Below are 21,265 nucleotides of genomic sequence, written 5' to 3' on the forward strand. Positions count from 1 at the left end.
AGTCGGGTACGCCAAGAAGAAAAATAAGAATTGTCAAAAAATAAAAAGTAGCCTTGTTTGGTATTGTGAAATCCACTACAATTTCGTTCTGGTGTTTTGTCAAAAACTATTTCCAATAAAATTTCTCTATAAAAAAAATGTAGTTCCACTAGTAAAGCGCCGAGAAACCCTTCTGAAGTTTCGCCACACTGATACACATTACAAAAATTGGATCGTAAACTATGTCAGAAAGATTTTTGGAAAATTTTAAAAATTCTTGTGAACCATCATTATAATGTCTTCCTATTTTATCCTATACAAAAGCAAAATACTTATTCCATACGCAACCACATGCTAATTTCAAGTCGTTCAGAGATAAGATAGAAAAATAAAACTAACCCTATTTCCTTTGATATCTCATTTTTCCACAGTTTCATGCACCGAGATACCCGGCCGGCTCCGCTGATCCACTGTCGAATGTTGAACGGGAAGGCCGCCATCGAGGCAAGTCCGGCGCCGGACCATCGATCGGAGGCGCGGTTACGAATCGACCCGAAAGTCCTGGTGTTTGTGGAAACGACCTATTCGCGACTGGGGAGAGACATCGCAGAGCTGTTGGTGTACAATCGGATCAAGTAAGTGGATGGTCTGGTAGAAATTGAACTTTTATATTTTCCAAGGGGGACATGAAGATTGTACATTATGATTATTGGAGTGTTCTGGACAGGCTTTAGAAAGGTCACAATGCTATTAGTCGTTAACTCTCAACCTATTTTTAGGATTTTAGTAGCAAACGATGAAACTAAGGCTCATTTTGCATGCATATACCTTTCGAATGCAACTTCGCTTAATTCTATGGAAACCTTATAAAGCCTAAGATGATGTCGCAAATCCTAACACAAAAAGGAAACTCGCTTCCTCCATTATGAGCCGAACTCAAAAGCGATAAAATCCTGTAATCCTCGGTCCAGACAGAGCCTAATTCCTTCCCGGAAAATCAACAAAAGCACCAGATTACCATTATTGTTAGAACTGCAACCGCAAAGCTTTACGAATGCTTTCTTGTGTGCAACTTTGTCTCCCAAAACTGCGGCACCGTCGTCAGCTCGGATCGGAACGCAAAATCCCACGTTACTTTCACATTGCTGCTCGTTGCCAAATCGTTTCAAATTAATAAAGGACATGAGCTCTTTACACGTTACCCGCGCTACCACTTACCCCTGCCCACATTACATTCGAATACGATGGTGATACGAAGATTCGCTGCCTGCAATGAGTGGGTCTGTGCCCCCGGGCGGGGAGGTCCAAATGAGCTTCGGAAAACTTCACCCCCTGTTTGCGTAATGGACTTGATTGCTTTTCCGGGCAATGCTACAACAGTCGAACGTCGGTTGTTGGTTGGTGCATCGTCCGCTTATGACATCCGCAAAGTATGTCCTTTCGTCGTTCCGTCTGTCGGTGTGTGTTGTTGATCCAGGAACTTTGTCCGCTTGAAAGACTCGAACCGAACCGATTCGACTCAATGTCCTCACCAATGAACTGGGAACAAGTAAACATGCTCCGCCTTCGGTCCCCAGTTGTACAGTGGTTCCCGGCATTTGCGTGGGTAAAGTTTGTTCAATCTGAGCCCCACCCGGTGCAGTTCCCTTGGCGTTGTTTCCCCTGGATGGTTTCTATTGGTTCCCCTCCATTGCTGCAGCGTAGCAGCAAGTGCATGATGCTATTTTGAGCCAAACTAAGACCCTTGGTTCAAAACATACGGAATCGCCGCCGGTCGTCGTCGTCGTCGTCGTCGGTGTTTGAATCAATTGCGACAACGTGCTCCATTGGCTTCGTTGGAACAATTATTGGGAGCTGGAGGAGGAAGGGCTTAAGATGAGGCCATCGGAGGCTATTACACCACCGGACCGAACCGGAGCAGTGGACAAATATTCCCTGCCCGCATAGCTCGACAGTTTGACCACCGGGCTTACATTGTGTTTGTGCTTCGTGCAGCAAGAACCGGACAATAATAGGGAAGAAGGATTCTGTGGCGACCGTAACTTACTTCCGAGGACTCAAATGCAAATAGCGGGTCAGGATTAAATAACCATATTTTCTGCTCCGACGAGATTCGGATCACGTGCAGAGAAAGATCCAACTGAATGTGATTTTGCATTTTCCTTCTTGCGTTGGAAGCGATGCTGGATTCCAAAGGGTTCCGAAAGGATTTCTGTATCAGATGAGTTTGAAGGCGTTCCAAGACGTTTTGTGGGGTATTCAGAAGTTCTTTCTTCTTCTTCTTCTTCTTCTTCTTCTTTATCTTTTTCTCCTTCTTTTTTTCCCTCTTCTATTTCTGCTTCTTCTTCTTAGCGTATGTCCTCACTGGAACAAAGCCTGCTTCTCAGCTTTACAAAATTATTAACTGCCAATAAGCACTTTGCATGTGCATTTCGTGTGGCAGGCAGTGTTGGTAAAAACTCAAATTCTCAAACCTCATGGTTGAGTTATTTCACTCGCGATTCTTGACTCGCCAAACTCGCCACCGAAAAAATCATGCATGATTTGACTCATGATTTCACTCATTGCTTTATTTCTTGCTGTTCTCAATGTTTACATCAATATTTTTAGGATTGTATAATAGAACAAAAGCAAATCTAGCGTACAACATCATCGAATGCCGTTCAAATTGATTTGGATTCGTTTTACAAGCGAACGAGATTTCGGCGTTTGACTCGCGAGAGCGAGATTTTGCATGAAATTCTCGCGCGTGAGAAAATGATTCAGAATCGCGCGCGAGTTTGCTCACGCTGGAGCGGCTCACGAGTGTGCTTCGAGTGTAAGTTTACCAACACTGGTGGCAGGTACAAAAATACTCTATACCCAAGGCAGTCAAGAAAATTAAACAAAAGTTTAATAATGCCCAGATGTTTAAGGTTATTTCAGTGGTTTCAGGCCGTTTCATGGGGAAATGTAAGTGGTTTCAGAGGTTTGAGGAAGCTTTCAAGGCGTTTCAAGAGGGGTCCACGGGACTTTCAATTGAGTTTTAGAAGTAGTTTCTGAAAGCTTTCAATTCATTTCAAGTGGAATCCTTCTTAAAACAATTGAAACCCCTGAAGCTCCCAAAAATAGCTCTGAAACACCTCAGAAAATCCTGAAAACTAACTGAAACCTGTCTCAAACCCCCCTGGAACGTCCCTGACACCCCATGAAACTCCCTAGAACCTCTCAGCACACCCCTGAAACCCCGTGAAACGCTCTTCAAAACACCTGAACACCCCGGAATGTTCCTGAGATCCTCTTAATCGCTCTTAAAACCTCTTGAAACTCCCTGAAACGCTCTGAAACCCGCTGAAACACCTTGAGGCCCCCTGTAACGGTCCTGAAAACAACAGGAACACTTTTGGAACACTTCTGAAACCCCTGGAACACGCCTAAGAACCCCTAAGAAACCCTCGAATACCCTGAAACCCCCTGGAATACCTTTGAAACTCCCTGAAACGCCCCTCAAATCCCCTGGGACGCTTCTTAAATCTTCAAGAACACCACTCTAACAAGCCAGAAATCCCTAGAAATTCCTCTGTAACGCACCTGAAACCCCCTGCCACCTTCTGAAATCCCTAGGAACGACTCTGAAATATTCTGGAATATCCCTGACACCCCCTGAAACACCCGTTAAGCTTCTGAAACGCTGCTGAATTCCCTTTTGATTGCCCAGAAACCCTGAATCATTCGAAACTCCTGAAACTCCCTGGAATGCCCCTGAAACGCACTGGAACACCCTTGAAATACCCTGAAACCCCTTTATAACACCTATGAAACATCTTGAAAACACCTGGAATGCCCTAAAATCCCTGATACAACCCTGTAAACCCCTTACTGCCCCTGAGGCCATCTGGAATACCTGAACGTCCCTGAAATAGATAAAAAAAAATTGATTGTCATGCTTAGGTAATAACATTATTCAACACTAACAACGACTGTTAGTGATTGGGACACGGTGCCCGAAGCTCTCGACAATTAAAAATAATTTTCTTTCCCGCTTTGACATTGGGTCTGGGACCATTTGGGCAGGGGGACCTATTCTGGGCACTTGCTGCTATAACTCAGTAAATTTTTATTCAATTGACATTTTTGTTTATGGCTGGATACTGTATGTATCTCACCGTGTCTTAAAACTCAAGTCAATCGGTTAAAATTTGACTGAGTTACAGCAGCAAGTGCCCAAAATAGGTACCCCTGCCCAAATGGTCCCAGATCCTATACATGTGCACAATAGTGTTTGTGTTAGATGTTCATCTAATCCCATGCGGAGGAGGTTTGGATTGTGAATAGAAGACAACCCTGTGCGACTGTGGAATCCAGTTTAGTTCTAGGCCTACTAGCGATGGAGATAGTCGAGTGACGTCTAGTGAATTGGTAGTCGTGAGTTCGAGTCTCACCGGAGTACATGGATTTCTTTTCATGATTCAAATCTCAATTTGTTCATCGAGCACATGTTTCTGTTGTGCACATGGATGTCAAAGCAATTTCAACAGTATTATTCAATAATCGGATCATGATTACATAATGAAAATGTGATGAAAAAAAATCAATAAAATTCCGGTTAGATAAATTTTAAACAATGCAATAAAGGGCTCTGTGGTCGAGCGGTTAGCGGCGTCAGTCGTTTACGTGACTCGTAAGCCTCGGAGTGTGGGTTCGATTCCCACTCCAGTCGGGGAAAACTTTTCGTCAAACGGAAAATTCTCCACTGTCTAATGTTAGTAATGTACAGTCTGTGCGGCCTCAGGCCGAATACGGTGTAATTGTCTTTTAAATCCTCTCAGTTCTTATAACTATGGAACAATCTTGATATTTATTATAAGTTTGCCGGAAAAGCTTATTTCGTAATAGCAATTTCTTAAATTTAATTTTGAGAATTGGGCAGTTATCATGCCACAACACAACAATTTTATTTTTTTGGAAGGAAAATACTTATAATATCGTGAATAACACTCATGCATACGCGTCTATGTCAGCCATTAAAATTTATCGAGAATTACTTAAATCCGATTTTCAAAAAAAAAAAATCGACAACTATTTTGATTTATTATTATTATTTCTTTATTATAGAGATTTTCAGCCCTAGGCTGGTTCATCTCTTTAAAAATATGACGGGGGTTGAGAAGGGAAAGAGGAGAACCCTGGCAGAGTCAGGGAGGGGAAAAGGGTTTAACAGAGTTTTTGTGCGTAGTATGAACGCGAAAATAACTGGCAACTGGTGGGGTTGTCTGGTCCGGGTCTAGCTGGGTCTGTCATAATCAAGCTTGGTAGGTCTTGTAATAATCCATCGGGGTCCGTTTTCGTTGCAGGTCAGTCTTCTTGGTTTGTAGTTCCGTTCATGTTCCAAATACAGTTCCTGTGGTGCGGTCTGCCTCAGAATCTCACTCCGTGCCAGTTCGGGTTTGGAATCCACATGAAACCGGGATGAGTGAGTCGCAGGTTAGTTTTGTTGTTGTCCGTGTCAGGCTGGGTCTTTCATTGGCTTGAGGGAGTGAATGTTTGGTTCCTTAGAAGTGTCCGTTGTTTGAGCTGGGTCGTTATCGGGGTTTGTGGTTACAAGTTCAATTTCAAAGAGAGTGCCCTTGGTGTGCTCAGGGCTCCACCCTGTGCGAATCCTGGCTTGGAACCCACAGGGGGCAGAGATGACGAGCCACGGACAGTGGGATGTTTTAAATTTGGTCGTACAGCCCTGCGTCTTTTAGAAATAGAAGCAACGTTGTTTGCCGGACCTCATCTGGAGATAGAGCGCTTTGTATGTCCGTGATATTGTACTGAGTACGTAGATCCTCCAGGGTTCTGCAGTTTGCGATAATATGTTCCACTGAATTTGGTTCTGAGCAGGTATCGCAACGAAGTCGGAAATTTCCGGCGCCGCCCATACTATGGGAAAGTCTAGTATGCCCTGTTCGCAGTCTAGACAGAACAACTTGATCTCTTCGAGATGTCAGGTCCGGCCAACGCTGCGGGCTCGGTTTGATCTTCCGGATAAAAAGTGTTTGCCTCGACCAGAGAGAGTCCCACGCTTCTCTGACCCTGTGTCTAAGCCACATCTTGACATCGTCCCCCGGTATCTTCGGGGTGAGGAGTGCTCCTTCACGACCGAGAGAAGCCAGGCTGTCAGCTTCTTCGTTCCCCTTGATACCGCAGTGGCCCGGCACCCACATGAAGGTGACCTCATTTTGGCATTCGTTCAGCAACTCCTGAATCTCCTGGACGAAAGGATGTTTATTACTAGGGCTCTGCAGAGCATCGAGTACGCTGGCCGAATCCGACACGATTAGCAGTGGGGCAGAGCGGGGGTGAGCAATGGCTCGCGATATCGCTGCCGCCTCGGCTGAGAACACCGAGCACAGGCTTCCTAGTCGGTGAAACTCGTTGTAGTCTTTACTATGAATGCCGATGCCAACCAACTCATCCTTTTTAGAGCCGTCAGTGTAGATAATTTCCGTTTCTCGGTACTTCTCACAGACTCTTCTTGCAAAGCTGGCCTTGACGCTTTTAGGGTTTGCGCCTTTGCGGAAATGCCTCTTGATGGTTACGTCCACCATTGGCTTCTCTGCCGCCCAGCTTCTAGGGCCGATCCGGTGGAGACCAGCCACCGGGGGAAGCCGAGGGATGGCCATATCCGTTAGGGCTCGGTTGGCTTGGTTGCCGAGGAAGCCAACGGACCCATCGTCAATTGTGCTCTGTAGGTATCCGACGGCTCGGCAGCTAATCGTCAAGGTTAGCTTATGTTGAAACGGTAGTGCACCTATCTCGGCACAAGCTGCCAGGGCAGGTGTTGACGGTAATAAACCTGATATTGTGCGGATTGCACCGTTGTAAACTGGTCCTAGGGTATTCAGTAACTGCTCCGTCGCCCGGCAGGTGATTTCGACCCCGTAAAAAATTCGGCTGGTGATAATAGCATCGGCTACTCGAAGACGGGACTGTCGGTCACTACGCGTGCGTTTCCCAGATATCGCTCTGAGCAGATTTAATCGGGTCTTGCATCGGTCCTTGACCTTGCCAAAATGGTTGCGAAATGAAAGCGTTCGATCCAGTGTGATTCCAAGCACTTCTAAGGTTTTTTGATTAGGGATCGGAACACCTTTGACTTTCAGCTGTGCTGAGGGAGGCGTGTGACGATGTTCACAGATATGCAGCCGGGCACATTTTTTAGCTGCAAGCTCAAAACCATTTTTGTCCGCCCATCCAGCGACCGCAGTGACTGCGGCTTGCAGCTTCCTCCGTGTGGCCTTTGGGTGTTTACCGGTGACTAGCAACAGAATGTCATCTGCGTATACTAGGATGTATACTCCTGCTGGCAAGGTGTTGAAAACACCATTCATTGCTACCAGGAACAGGGTTACCGCAATTACCGAGCCCTGGGGGACTCCAGTTTCCTCTCGAGTTGGCTTGGATAAATGGTTGCCTATGGCAACTTGGAAAGTGCGGTTGGTAAGGTAGTGCTTAATGAAGTGCAAACAGTGACCTGTTACGCCCCAATCGGCGAGCTGCTGCATGACTCCCGGCATCCAGGCTCTGTTATACGCTTTAGCCAAGTCTAGTGATGCTACCTCAATGTGGTCTCCTCTCTCCAACGCTTCGTCTAAAATTTGGCCCAGGGCGGCCAGGTATGACCCCGTGCCGTGGCCAGCTCTGAAGGCGTGCTGCCTGTGATCCAGACGGCCTTCGGTTTCGAGGTGATGAACAAGCCGTCTGTTTACCAGTCGTTCCATCACTTTGGCAATGCAGCTGGTAAGTGTGATTGGGCGAAAGTTGTCCACAGTGTTTGTGGGACCCGATCCCTTCGGAATTGGGATAACGATGCCGTGTCCCCAACTGCTGGGCAGAGTATCGTTTAGCCATTCTTTATTGATGGTGTCTAACAGGCGCTTCTTACCGATCGGGGGGAGATTTCGGAGCATCGGGTATCCAATTTTGTCTGGGCCGGCTGATTTGCCTTTGGTTTTCCGAAGGACGAAGATTAATTCCTCCATTGTGAAGGGTGAGTTGAAAAACTGTCCCTGATCCGCCGGCACTATAAAATCAGTGACGGCTGTTGCAGCTGTCGGATGTCGCTTAAGAAAGGCGTCACTGTATCGGTTGATAGATGATATTCCCCCAAAATGGTCGGATAGAGCATCCGCTATTGTTGCTGCGTCTCTGGTTGTGGTATTTTGTATTTTCAGGGCAAATCCCTTTTGTCGCCTTTTTCCTTGCAGAGCATTCAATCGTCCCCAAAGTTGGGACGCAGATTGGTCGTCGTTAATCTGGTCTAGGAAGGTGGCCCAGGAAGCATCCTTTGCCTCTCGGATGACCTGCCTGCACTTGTTTCGAGCTTCATGCCATTCGTTCGCTATTTTCTCCCAATCCGGGTGTTCAGTCGGGAGTCGCTTCAGGTGCCTCAGGGCTTTCCGACGTGCTTTTACCGATTTCTTTACCTCGTCTGTCCACCAGTGGAGAGCTTTCCGGCCTGGATTAGGGCTGGTTTGGGGTATCGTGTTCGCCGCTGCCTCTCCAATGACAGAGGAAAGATCCAGTATGTCTTCTGGGGGGTTAGTATATAGACGATCCTCAAGCTGCGCTTGAAAGCTAGCCCAGTCTGCTTGGTCAAACTTCCATCTAGGCCTCCTGGAAGTTTTTGGGACATCGCTGCCCGTGAGGGTGACCAATATTGGCCGGTGATCGCTTCCGTGCATGTCCTGGTCTGCTTCCCACGTCAGTTTTTCAATTATCTGTGTGGATGCTAAAGTGACGTCTATGGCCGATTCTATTATGTTTTCCTTGCTTCTGCGGTTCACTCGGCCAAAGGTATTAGAACCGTCATTCAAGATTGAAAGTCCATGTTTGTTGGCAGTGTTGACAAGGATAGAACCCCGGAGATTTGATGTCCTGCTTCCCCATGCTCGATGATGACTATTGACGTCACCGAGGATCAGCCTAGGTTCTGGAATCTGTTGGAGAATTTCGTCAATCTTTTTCTTTAAGTCTGGCACCTTTCCATTTGGCAGGTATAACGACACGACGGATAGTGGGAAAGGCCATGTGATCCGTGCTGCGATTATTGGTAGGTCGCTGTTCAGATCTATCAACTCCGAGGATAGTTCGGTGGCTATTCCCAATGCAACCGAGTGGTAGATGTTCTGCTCGGTTCTGATATACCATCGATGGCTACTTCGAAGAGTTCGGTTCATTTGTTCTGTTGTTGCTTGGTGGACCTCTTGCAGGGCAATCACTGCTGGAGCGTGCATATCTTGGAGGATCTCCAGGTCTGGGAGATTATGGAAGAAGCCGTTAATGTTCCATTGCAGGGCTAAAACCTGGCGAGGGCTTCGGGCTGGAAAATGGGTCTTACAACCCGGGTTGGGGTTCCCGGGATGCCCAGGTTCCTCGCTTGGAGGACGAACCCGGTTTTTGTGGGACTTACAGCCCGGGTGTGGGTTCCCGGGATGCCCACCCGGCCGACGTCTTGTAACGTCGTGTTTGGCAGTGGTATTGGGGGATCGGTGCTGAAATGTACGGCTTTTGCTGAGGTTTCCGGATTCTGGTATGGCACGATAGGTGTAACATTCGGTTATTGGCTCTGGGTTGTGGGTTCTATCTGCATCTACAGCAACGTGGAGTCTCTGCACGGATGAACTACAGCTTGGGTTGATGTTCCCAGGAAGCACATGCGACCTGCCTGCCTTGATCACGGCGTAGGGCCCGTAGCGAGCGCTGTGCAACTGGTCGTAAAGCTGAGAGTTCCAGGCGGCTGGCCCAAGTGGGCCTAACGGCGCAGTTTCGTCGGAGGGTTGGTGGCGGGACTTACAGCCCGGGTTGAGGTGCCCGCGATGCCCAGACGTCTCACAGAGAGAGTCATTCGGTCTGGAATTCGATTTACTGCGCATCTGGTTCAATCGAACAGGAGAGTTTGAGATACGACAGTATTTGAAGGGGTTTCGTCTAGGGTTGGTGTTCGCTCCCACGACGTCCTTCCGAGGATTGGGCGATCCGATTTTTTCCAACAGAGTAGTTGCTTGGCTATTGTTAACTTTTTTTGGGTTGAGGTTCCCAGGAAGCACGTGTGACCTGCCTGCTTTGATCACGGCGTGAGGCCCATAGCGAGCGCGGTGCAATTGGTCGTAAAGCTGAGAGTTCCAGGCGGCTGGCCCAAGTGGACCTAACGGCGCGGTCTCGTCGGAGAGCTGTTGGCGGGACTTACAACCCGGGTTGAGGTGCCCGGGATGCCCAGACGTCTCGCAGAGAGAGTCATTCGGTCTGAAATTTGATTTACAGCGCATCTGGTTTAACCCAAAGGGAGAGTTTGAGACACGACAGGATCTGCGGAGGTTTCGTCTTGGATTGGTCTTCGTTCCCACGTCGTCCTTCGGAGGATTGGGCGTTCCGATCTTCTCCAACTTCGCAGTTACTTCGTTACTCTGAACTTTTCTAGTTGTGTTTGTTTTCTTGGCTCCCTCGTAGTCCTCAGGGGAACAGGACCGAAGTCCTTTGTGCGTCCCTCTTCCAGACCACTTCGAACGCCAGGGGTTGTCCGCCGGTTCCGGTACTGCCAGGACTTCCGCACCGGCGGGGCCCTGACTGCCCGGGTGGTATTCTGGGATAATCGGGGAACGGGCGGTTAGTCCCTTGTGCGTCCCGGAGACGACAGTTTCGCTAGGTTGCCAGAGGTTGTCCACCAGTTCCGGTTGGGGTGTAGCGTCCGCACTGGAGGGGCCCTGGCTGTCCTTGGCCCCTGTCGTCTTTCTTCTTTCTTCCAATTTGCAGGTGGTGTATGTCGTTTCGGATTGGTTGTTACCACACTCAGTCAGATTTTCGTTAAACTCACCCTCTACAGAGGGGTTTGGAGGGAAAATGTTCGCGGGAGAGAGTTGAACATAGTGAATAGGCCGTTGAGGTGACTGAGTGTAGGTTAATTATTGAAGTGGTTCTAATTACGGTTGCCACTCTTGCCTTTGCGGGGTTTAGGGTTCCGCTTGGCATCTGAAGGGCCAGATGAAGAATCCGTTGTGGATCCTGTTTTTTCAAGTGATCGTTTTCCGTAGTTGGACAGATCGGTTACTGAAGAGGGAAGCGTGTTCCGGCTTTCGCAGGAATTGATGCCCGCTCCATCCATTTCGAGGTCGCTGTCTTCACCGTTTGTGTTCTGTGTATCCTTTACTCCGGTGGTTTCGCACCAGTCTACCCTTTGTTCGATTATCTTGGAATCGAGAGAAAGCTGGAGTATGCGTTCGTCAGAGGAGGATTCGTCGATGAGTGAAATCGGACTATCGATTCTTTTGGGTCGGGTTCCACGTAGCTTAGCCAGTTCGGCGTCCTTCTCGGCGATTACCACGTCCTTGTTGGCTAGAGCCTTCTCCAAGCGCTCGACGGTAGCCGTGAGTTTGGTAACTTGTCTGATGAGGTCCTCAATCGTACCGTGATTGCGAGCTACTTCCAGCCGTTGTTGGTTCGCATGGCCTGTATTCAACGCCTTCTCCATCTCCTGAAGGCGTTTCTCCATAGCTTTGGAATTGGCCTCGAGTCGAGCATTGTCTCTCTTCAGCGCAGTAATTTCGTCGTCTTTGCTGGCGTTTACGGTACCTGAGTAAGCCGCCCGGCTACTTGCCGCGTTCGTCCGAGCCTCAAAGATTCGGCGGGCTTGGGGATACGACACTCCTTCATCAACACGGATTCTTTGGACGTCCACCTCTCGGAGGTAGAGCGGGCACTTTCGGCTTGAAACTTGATGATCGTTTGCCTTGCAATGTTTACAGAAAGGTGCGTCAGTACATTGTAGATTTTGTTCGGCAGTTTGATTTAGCGTGTCCGTTTTGCTCGCGCTGTCGCCTTCCACGGGGATGTCATCAGGGTTGTTGGATTTGGTGGCGTGTGTCTTCGAACATTTCCCACAAATACGAGTAGGCTGTTGGCATCTTTTTCCGGTGTGGCCATACTCCCAGCAGTGGAAGCACAGCATCGGAGACGGGTAGTAGTTGCGTGTCCTGCAACGTGACCAACCGAAGTCGACATGCGGAGGGATTACCGTACCAGAAACAGTCAAAATTATCGTTGGTGTGTTCTCCCAGTCACCAGTGGCGTTCTTCCTACGAATTCGCCGGACTGCTTTGATACCTTGTGGAGCCAACTGTGCAGCTAAGTAATCGTCCGAAAGGTCCGTGACATCAGCGTTAGAAACGACGCACAAACGCTGGTTCATCGTCGGGTGCTCAGCGATTTTGATTTCCGTTCCGTCGGCCAGTTTGTTCATCGAGAGAAGACGTCTGAACTGGTCCGGGCTCCTCACTTTGAGAACGTAGGCCATACCCTTGTTCTCCTTAAACGCCCCTTCGATTTTTCCGCCAATTGCACTCTCTATTGACGTTCGGAGTAGAAAAGGGTCTTGCGGCATATTTCCGAAGACAGCAGCCATTCGTAGATATTGCAGTGGTCCTCCAGCGCCTGTGGGGTCCATAAAAGGTGGGTATCTAGCGCCAGTGTACTCACCGTTCATCATATTCGAAGGTCCTCCACCTCCTCCGGGGCCCCCTGGGTCCCCAATGAGGGGCGGAAAGTTGGCCGCCAGCGCCATGCCGGCGGGAGGCCCTAAAGCCCGATATAAGGAATCTCAGTAGAAATTCCAGGAGCAAAAACGGGATCACAAGAAACAGATATTTCACTCACAGCAGGATCTGACGACGAAACGGTTTATCACACTCGATTGATGAGTTAGATACTCAAAAACGGATACACACCGACACAAATAACGTGCCCTTTTCTCCCTAAAGAAACCGCTCAAGACGGCGATTGGGCAAAAGTAACTTGTCTTCACGTTTCACGGTTATTCCTCCCTACAAAAGTTCACTTTGTGGGAATGGGTCACTGCGCGAGTAATATGAAAATAAGCGATCGTTTTTGGATTTTGATTTGATTTAGATCCGATGCTATTTTGAGCCATCGGGATGGTAACATAAGGCTGAATTTCTATAAGCAGAATGCACAAAAGGCTGAATACGAAAGGCTAAAATTAAGAATCTGTAACATAAAGCTGAAACTACAAAAGGCTGAAAATACGAAAATTCATATATAAATTACAGCATTTCTTCCTTTCTTGAGATAAAGCCTGCTTATCAGCTTGGCACGAAGAGACTCAATGCCAATGCCAATGGGAGTCTAGAAAATTTGACCCAAAACAATGAAAAGTTCTTGGCCCGAACGCGGATCGAACGCGTAGCCCTTAGTTACAGTTAGTTTTGAAGCTGAGTCTAGTGAGCCTCTTAATGATGATGCATACCAACGAACACAGAAAGGTACTGATAATATTTATATAGGGGTCATTTCATATGAAGTGACCGAGAAAATGTGAAAACTTCCAATCGGCCATCACGGATTTGAACCAAATTTGGTTGAAACATTTGTTTAGATGGAAAAAGAAAAAAAAATCCAAATTTTGGTGCCGATCGGATCACCCCTCGGCCCGTGGCAGCACCCCTCATTTTGGCCGATGTGAAAATTATCCTCTCTTTCTTTCATTTTTCTAATTGAAACTATTGCACATACATATTTTCGACCTCCAGCTTTTTTAAAGGAAATCGTTCAGGAAATCTAGAAAAAATATTATTTTTTGATACAGTGTTGCCAGATATCATATTCATCAATTTTAAAACTCAAAATCGATTTTTCTCAAAATACGTATATTTTGATTTATAAAATTTTGATTTCATCGTGTTTATCAGACGTTTTTCGATCGAAAAAGCCTAACTCCCCAAAGTAATTTGCGCCGTTCCTGAGATATAGTGTACCAGGTGCAATTTATAAATTTCGTAAAAAAAAACACATTGTTCGATGCCATGTAAAGACGTTTTGTGCTGATTTGAACAATATCAAGTTTGAAAAGGATAAAAAAATGTAACAGTGTTGCCAGTTTCTCTTTTTTATTATACCATGAAACATAAGGGGTCGTCCATAAATGACGTATCTTTTTAGGGGGGGATCTCCGAATATGCTACTGGCCATGTATTAGGTATGGGAAAATAGGCTACGAGGGGAGAGGGGGTCTCAAAAATCGTCAAAAATAATGCTACGGCCCCTAATCTTCAAGCGTTTTACAATGTACATGTCATTCTGACATATCGCACCATGTGTGTTGCAAGATATAAACAATACACATCTTCATTTCTTTTCATGTTCTTTTTCAGGAATTCTCCCAGGGATTTCTTCAGGAATTCTTCCAGGCATTTTCAAAGAATTTCGCCAAGACTGTCTCCAATGATTCGTCTAGGATCTCTTAAGGAATTTCTCCTGGGATTCCTTCAGATCTTTCTTTAGAATTCCTTCAATAATTTCTCCTATGATTTATTCAGGAATTCCTCCAGGAATTCATCCTGGGAGTCATGGGATTCCTTCAGATATTTCAGAAATCCTTCCATCAGCTTTTCCAGGGATGCCTCCAAAAATATCTTTAGAACTTTTTTAATTACTTCAAGAATATCTAGAAATTATTTTCCTTCAGGGATTTCTTACCGGGATTGCTGATGGGATTTCTCCAGAAATCGCTCTAATGATTGTTGTTACAATTTCTCCATGGAGTTTTTCATAAGTTTTCCAGATGTTTCTTCGAAAATTGCTTCAGCAGTTCAGAAATCGACCCAGGATTCCCGTCAGGATTTCCTACAACAATTCCTCCAGGGATTCGTTCAGACATTTTTCCGGAGAATCCTTGAGAAATTCACCCAGGGATGATTCTTTTGACATTCTCCCAGGAAATCCTTCTGTAGATTTTCTAAGGATTGCGACCACGAATTCCTTCTTGAATTCCTCCTCAGATTATTTTTTACCAAATTTTAATTTTTCTAGGACAATTTTCAGATTCCTTTCTTTTCTATAAAACTATCAAGTATTCCAAATGGAGTTCCTTTGGGCTCCTTTCAGGAATTCAGGTGAACTCAAGGATCCTATACTTCGGGAATGTGTCCAGTTGATTCTCCAAGAATTTCTCCAGTTATTTTCTTCAGAAATCCCTCAGGGATATCTCGAAGGTTTTCTTCAGTGATATTTTCAAGGCATTTACGAGTATACCTTCAAATATTACTACAAGGATCCTTTCGGGAATACGCCAAGAATTTCTCCCAAGATTTTTTTTTCAGAACTTTTTGGGGATTGATATTTTTTCATTGATTTCTTCTCGCATTCCTCCTGTTCATTGGCGGTTGCGTGAACTGTGAGATAGCGAATGCTTGAAGTATGCCGTATTTGAAATCAAGTTAACGGCATTGGTAGAGCTACTTTATTTCTTCATGGCACCATGTTTGAAGATATCAGTAAAAATCCTTCACTTTGATAAGCTATTAGCGAAAAACAGTACCTTCCATCATCCTTAAAAATGCTACGTACAATAACTGTTTTCGGATTTATCACACTATGGAGGGGTGTATCTATCATCCTGACAGGAAACATGTGTACAATTGCCAGTATCACCACCAGCATCACCAAAAGCTCTCATCGCTGGTAGTGCCTTACTACCTGAGAAAAGAAACCCCACCTGAAGGATGTTCCAGCGTTGTCAACAATGTACATTACCGACTGGGTCCATTCTTGTATCTTCCTGAGTGTGGAAATACACTCCCAGCTGCGACAAGCTGATGGCTGTTGTAACCATCCAGGAAACAGTAGAGATTTACTTTTGGCGGTACATATATGTACTTGGAGATACGGAAAAGCGGAAAGCATGCTTCCCCGAAGAGAACAAGTAGGAATTCGGTTCCATGACAAGGGTGATTGTTTAACACGAAATCATCGTTCAATTCCAGTGGCTCCGTGTGTCACAAGCACACTCATATCGTATATATGGTCCCGTGCAAGTCAAGTGAAAAACAAGCAACCGTTTACCTTCTGCTTTCGGGGGGGGGGGGGGTTCAATGATTTCCAAGAATCTTTATTGAGCGGAGATTGCATGGGTCGGAAAAGTCTTCAACAAGCGGAAATGGTTTCGGGAGAGCCAACAAGTATCGGGTTCTTGTTGAGAAGCGTTTTGGCACAAGGTTTATTTTTTTGGGGCAGTAGCTTTCAAATTCTTTAAATTCTGAGATGTGTTTAAGTATTTGTGAGGATGACAGTTTACTCTCTGTATTTTCCGAAATAATCAAAATGTTCCTTCTAGCGTAAGGAGTTGTCAGAATGCTAGATACAAGAACATCCTTTAATCTTCAATGAGATGAGTTATTTCTGAAATTCTTCAAGGATTCTTATTTACTGGTTCATGTTCTCTAAAACTATTCAGTTCGGCTAGAAAAGGGTTCTTCTTGTATTTGTGTATATTTCCTCACTCTGGTATCACTTTATCAATACTTCATCTGGTATGTTCGAAAATTTATCTTGAAATACTTACTTCAGTATTTCCATCAATCAATTTAGGCAGGATTTTTTTCTAATTTAATCTAGATTTTCATTAATGTCCACTCAAAACGGAAATATTTAAAAAATTTGAAAATTTGGAAGCATATATAGAAGAAAATCAATTAAATCGTCGGGTAAAACTCGAAGAGAAATTCTAAGATTTCAATAGAAACACTTTCCGAGAAATGCAACCGTAAACCACTGGTAGAAGTGTTACTTTGGTCCTGACAGGAGCATGCATCAGCAAATCACGTATTCATGGTCGATTGCCTTCATTTACCCACTCTGACCAGAGCCCACTCGCACTCAATTTAAATATTGAACTAGAAACCCAGCATGATGCCTGGATAAAATCCTCTCGATTATGTTGTTCCTGGCGTTCAAACTCTCGGTTACATAAATATGCAAATGGTTTTCCCCTGCCCCACACAGCCTTTTCCATAGGCACTAGTATCCAGTACCAAATCTGGCTCGGTATTTGCATTACCTTGAGATGCTTTTAGTTTCGAAAATATTTTTCCATCATGCTCTCGGATTCGAACGAAACCCCTCAGTTTTCTACTATTACCGGAGGTATTAATCAATCAACCAGTTCTTACCCCGCCCCATCATGTCGGTCGAGAAAGAAGCCCTACAACGCACCGGAATCCATTTCCCGACAATCTATTGATTAATGTAAAAACTCATCCTGTCCTGGACTCTGCTGTTCGGGTCGGTCAATATGCATGCAGACCCATCGTAAATGGAAGTTATTCTGACAGCCCCCGCCGCCGCCGCCGCCCGACACAGAGCACATATTGACTCAAATTAGTGCACAATGAAGCACCTCAATAATGGAAACTCGGTGATTTTTCGTTTGTTTCTATGAGTGAGTTCGTCTATAGCCTAGTTCGTTCTGTGTCTCTCTATCGGTAGCTTTTATCGATTGCAGGGTGCTTGTTGAAACAACGGGGATTACTAATGACCGTTAATCGACCCGATCCAACAATATTCTCTGCCAATGATTGGAATCGTTTTTGCGTTCGTTCGAACTTCAGCTTGTTTTGTTGTCTGGTTTGTGGTAGTTTTTAGGAAAAAGAAAGGAATCTGAAGATAGTCCAAGAAAAATTAAAGATGTCGACGAAATTAATACCTCATTAACTAGATACCTATTTTTTTATGTTTGCGCTTAGTTCTTTGAAAAGCATTTGAAAGTAGTGTTGTGCAATTCCAGGATGGTTAATGCCTAACGACACTTACTACAAACCCCCCCCCCCTCCCCCTTCTTGAAACACACGATGAAACACGAAGCTCTAACTGCATGTTTTTTTTGTCTTACGCCTTACATTCACCCATACCTACTTGGCGATGATCATTCAGCAGTGAGTGCCACAATCTCAGGGTTCGAGCGATGGGAACCAATGGGAATCACTGTACAATTACGCTTGAAATAAGTGCCACACTGATAACACGGTCCGACAAAAAATCAACTTTTGTTCTGCCCAGCTCTAAATTTCACCTTTTCTGATTGCTCCCGACTAGAAACTCATAAATCCGAAGTTTTGACCCTCCCCCTCCTGGGAGAGGGGAGGGGCATGGATTTGAAATTTTGAAAAATCGAAAAATTTCGATGTTTTTCGATCGCCATTTCGGCTAAATGCACGATATCAAAAAAGGAAAAGGTTGACCACGGAGCTTTAGGGGTTGTGCAACTACCAACAAAATTTCACGAAGATCCATCAAGCCATTCTCGAGAAACGGTGTTTTTACGAAATGATGTTTTAAAGATTTCTTATATTGCACGCAAAGAATCCAACTACTATATGGCACAATTGTTGATTTAACCATGTCGTTTAGCATCATGGTGTCTTCGAGGAAGTTTTTCACTACAATAACGTGTTTCTTTTAACCTGTTGGTAAAAATGATCAATCCCCCTAAAAGTGAGATAGAAAATTTACTTTTTGAATTTTTCAAGATACAAGGTTGATGTCTTCACAAGAGTTGTAGAAAATGCTGTTCTGAATAACATTGTCGAAGACGCCAAATTCGTGACTCCGTTAGTTTTCAAGATACGTTACGTTTTTATTACCGGCGGTCTCTTGAAAGTGTTTTTTCCTCAATAACTTCTTTCACTTTTGATTCCACAATTCTATTCTCACAGTCTCCAATAGGTCAATCATTTTGACTTTCTAAAGGAGACAATTACTTGTACTTTCGCATTTGTATGAGGTAATTTGCTTACAATTGCCTATAAAGTAGTGCGGGGCAAAAGTTCGCACCTAACAGTCTCCACAAAATAACTATTAAGCGGAAAGACAATAATTTCGCTTTTCATTGCTTAACGATTCCCTATCATGTAACCTTCAAAAAATAGCACTAGATTTTATCGAGGTCTTTCTGTAGCTCTAGTAATAAAACTTTTCATGCAAGTACTTCAATGCGAACATTTGGCACATACTTGGGGAAAAAGTTCGCACATAGTTTAATGGTACAAAGTCCATTTATTTCAAGTTATTTCATGTTTATATTTTCACTATAGCAACGGAATGTGTTTTTTTATTTGGATCTCAACATCATTATTCGTCTTTTTAAATCGACTTAAACGTGATTTGGTTGAAAATACTTTTTAATTCGTGATTTTATGAATTTCTCTTTTTTCTATTTTTTTTAACATCCGTACACTACTATATTTTTGCTTTAAGCCAATTTAAGTTCTCATTGTTTGAGTCAAAAATATTCTGAGATTTTGTGATTACTGTTGAAATGTTTTGGTTTTTAAATATTCTTCAGGAAAATTTCATTTTTCGTATAACTTTTGGAAAAATAATGCTAGTGTTCAATTCCGCAAAACTATTTTACAATGATAGAATGGTTAGGGAAAATTTTGTAACATGTAAATAGTCGTTATTTAATACAAAAGAAACAATTACATCTCCCAAGAAACAATGCTAGCTGAATAACAGTTTCTTAAGCCAAAGTTCACTTAAAAGTGGTTTGTAGAGCAAAAATGTTTGTTGGGCTGAGAGGTCGTGAAAACATAAATTTTTAGATGATAAAAAAAGAAATACGCTTTAGAAGACATTATAAGTTATTTTCAGATATGCTAAACAATCCTAGCCATTAGCTTTAAAGTACAAAAATGTTCCCTAACCAAAGGGTTAAAATTAATAACTGTTATGTCAACATAAAAATAAAATATATCCTATATTTTCCAAAGAACGACAAACCCATTAAATATAACGTCCACGTGGTTTCCTACGAAATGGCTGAATTTCAAAAAAATATGAACTTTTGCACAAGTTCACTTATTTGGCGTTTGGGCGGTGCCATGTTTACACAGAATGTACTTGTTTTCATGGCCACCTAGATAACACGGCTCCGCACAAAAGTCAATCGATTGAACACGTGGCATTAATCCACATTCTTCTTCTTTTTTTACCATGGAACATTGAACCACTACACCATGGTCCAGTGCCGTATCTATAGCTTAACTAAAAGCTTTACATCTAAACTATTAGATTTAGCTATGTTGTCAATATTATGTAAAATAAGAGAGTTTTTAATAATCCAATTTAAGAAAGTTATCCTTGGGTTTCTTCTAAAAATGGCTTTTTTCTTTTTGGCACTTCTTATCTTATGATGGTTCAAGTTGATTTTCAATTTATTAGCATTGTTCAAAATTTCTAATTTTCATTTCTTAATGACGAAGAAACTAAAAAATGATTTTTTTTTTGTTTAAGGTGATTAAGTAAATTTTGAAAATATGGTATTTTCATATTTTTTTTTTATTATAGAGGTTTTAAACCTAGGTTCATTCGCCTCTTATTTTCATATAAAAACGGCCATAATTACGAAAAAATAAAAGGATACGAGATTTTAGTCTTAAACACAAATGTATGATATTACAAGTAAAAAAAAGTATTCAGAGATTTGTGGACATTCATTGCTTTATATAAAAAAATAACAAGTTGATAATTTGATCTTAAGAAAAACTTAGACCTCCAATATTAAAAAAGCATTAAAAATTTGAAGAAACTTCTACATTCTTGCATAAATCAAAAACTTATAATTTGGCCGTCGCGTATAGTGGTGAGCATGGTTGGTTACCTCTCACCTCAGTCGGTGAGACAAAAATTTCTTATCACGTCTTACTTTGGAAGGAATGTCTAGCAGTTCGTCACGGCCCATGTGTCAATGGGTATGATATGTAGGGTATTATGTTTAGAATATCTCTTTCCCCGCACCTCCTCGCTTTGATATTTGGTCAAGCACTCTAGTATATATTTACGTTTTTTTAGATTAATCATCAAAAAAATTGAATGAAGTCGAAAAAGCTAGCCAGGATCATGTTGGCCACACTAGGGTTATTACCCAATCAACCAGTCATCGTATAAGATGTTGTATACGATGTTAAAATGGAGGCGATATGTGTACATTTTACATGTGCCTAAATGGAGACATGCACGCATATGGCCTCCACTTTATCACCTTATACGATGACTGGTTGTCTGGGTAACAACTATTATATTATAGTATTTGGAAGTATTCATTAAATACATTGTATACAAAAACTGAAAACCAAGCCGTATTCCTGTATGCTATAAATAGAAATAAACACATTTCGTGGCTATAGTGAGAGGATAAACATGAATTAACTTGGAACTTTGTACCATTAAACTATCTTTTATCATGTGCGAACGTTTTCCCCAAGTATGTGCCAAATGTTCGCATTGAAGTACTTGCATTAAAAGTTTTATTACTAGAGCTACAGAAAGACCTCGATAAAATCTAGTGCTATTTTTTGAAGGTTACATGATAGGGAATCGTTAAGCAATGAAAAACGAAATTATTGTCTATCCGCTTAATAGTTATTTTGTGGAGACTGTTAGGTGCGAACTTTTGCCCCGCACTACTTTATAGGCA

At 43.6% G+C, this 21,265-nt stretch overlaps 2 protein-coding genes across 2 annotated transcripts in view; one reads left to right on the forward strand and one right to left on the reverse strand.

Annotated features, from left to right (window-relative positions):
• Positions 1-410: 410 nt before the first annotated feature.
• LOC109404905 (bifunctional heparan sulfate N-deacetylase/N-sulfotransferase) overlaps positions 411-21,265 on the forward strand; it is a gene marked incomplete at both ends in the record, with an annotated part of 74,634 nt that continues 53,779 nt past the window's right edge. Inside the window, 1 exon segment of the mRNA XM_062853637.1 lies at positions 411-614. Coding sequence (XP_062709621.1) covers positions 411-614 — 204 coding nt within the window.
• On the reverse strand, positions 10,819-12,859 carry LOC134288528 (uncharacterized). Its single transcript, XM_062853638.1, has 2 exons — positions 12,723-12,859; positions 10,819-12,659 (listed from the first exon to the last, which is right to left on the reverse strand). The coding sequence occupies exon 2, from the start codon at positions 12,557-12,559 to the stop codon at positions 10,919-10,921; it is 1,641 nt and encodes a 546-aa protein (XP_062709622.1). The 5' UTR covers positions 12,560-12,659; positions 12,723-12,859; the 3' UTR covers positions 10,819-10,918.

Source organism: Aedes albopictus, chromosome 2, assembly GCF_035046485.1.
Source record: "Aedes albopictus strain Foshan chromosome 2, AalbF5, whole genome shotgun sequence".
In the NCBI taxonomy this organism is placed as follows: Eukaryota; Metazoa; Arthropoda; class Insecta; order Diptera; family Culicidae; genus Aedes; species Aedes albopictus.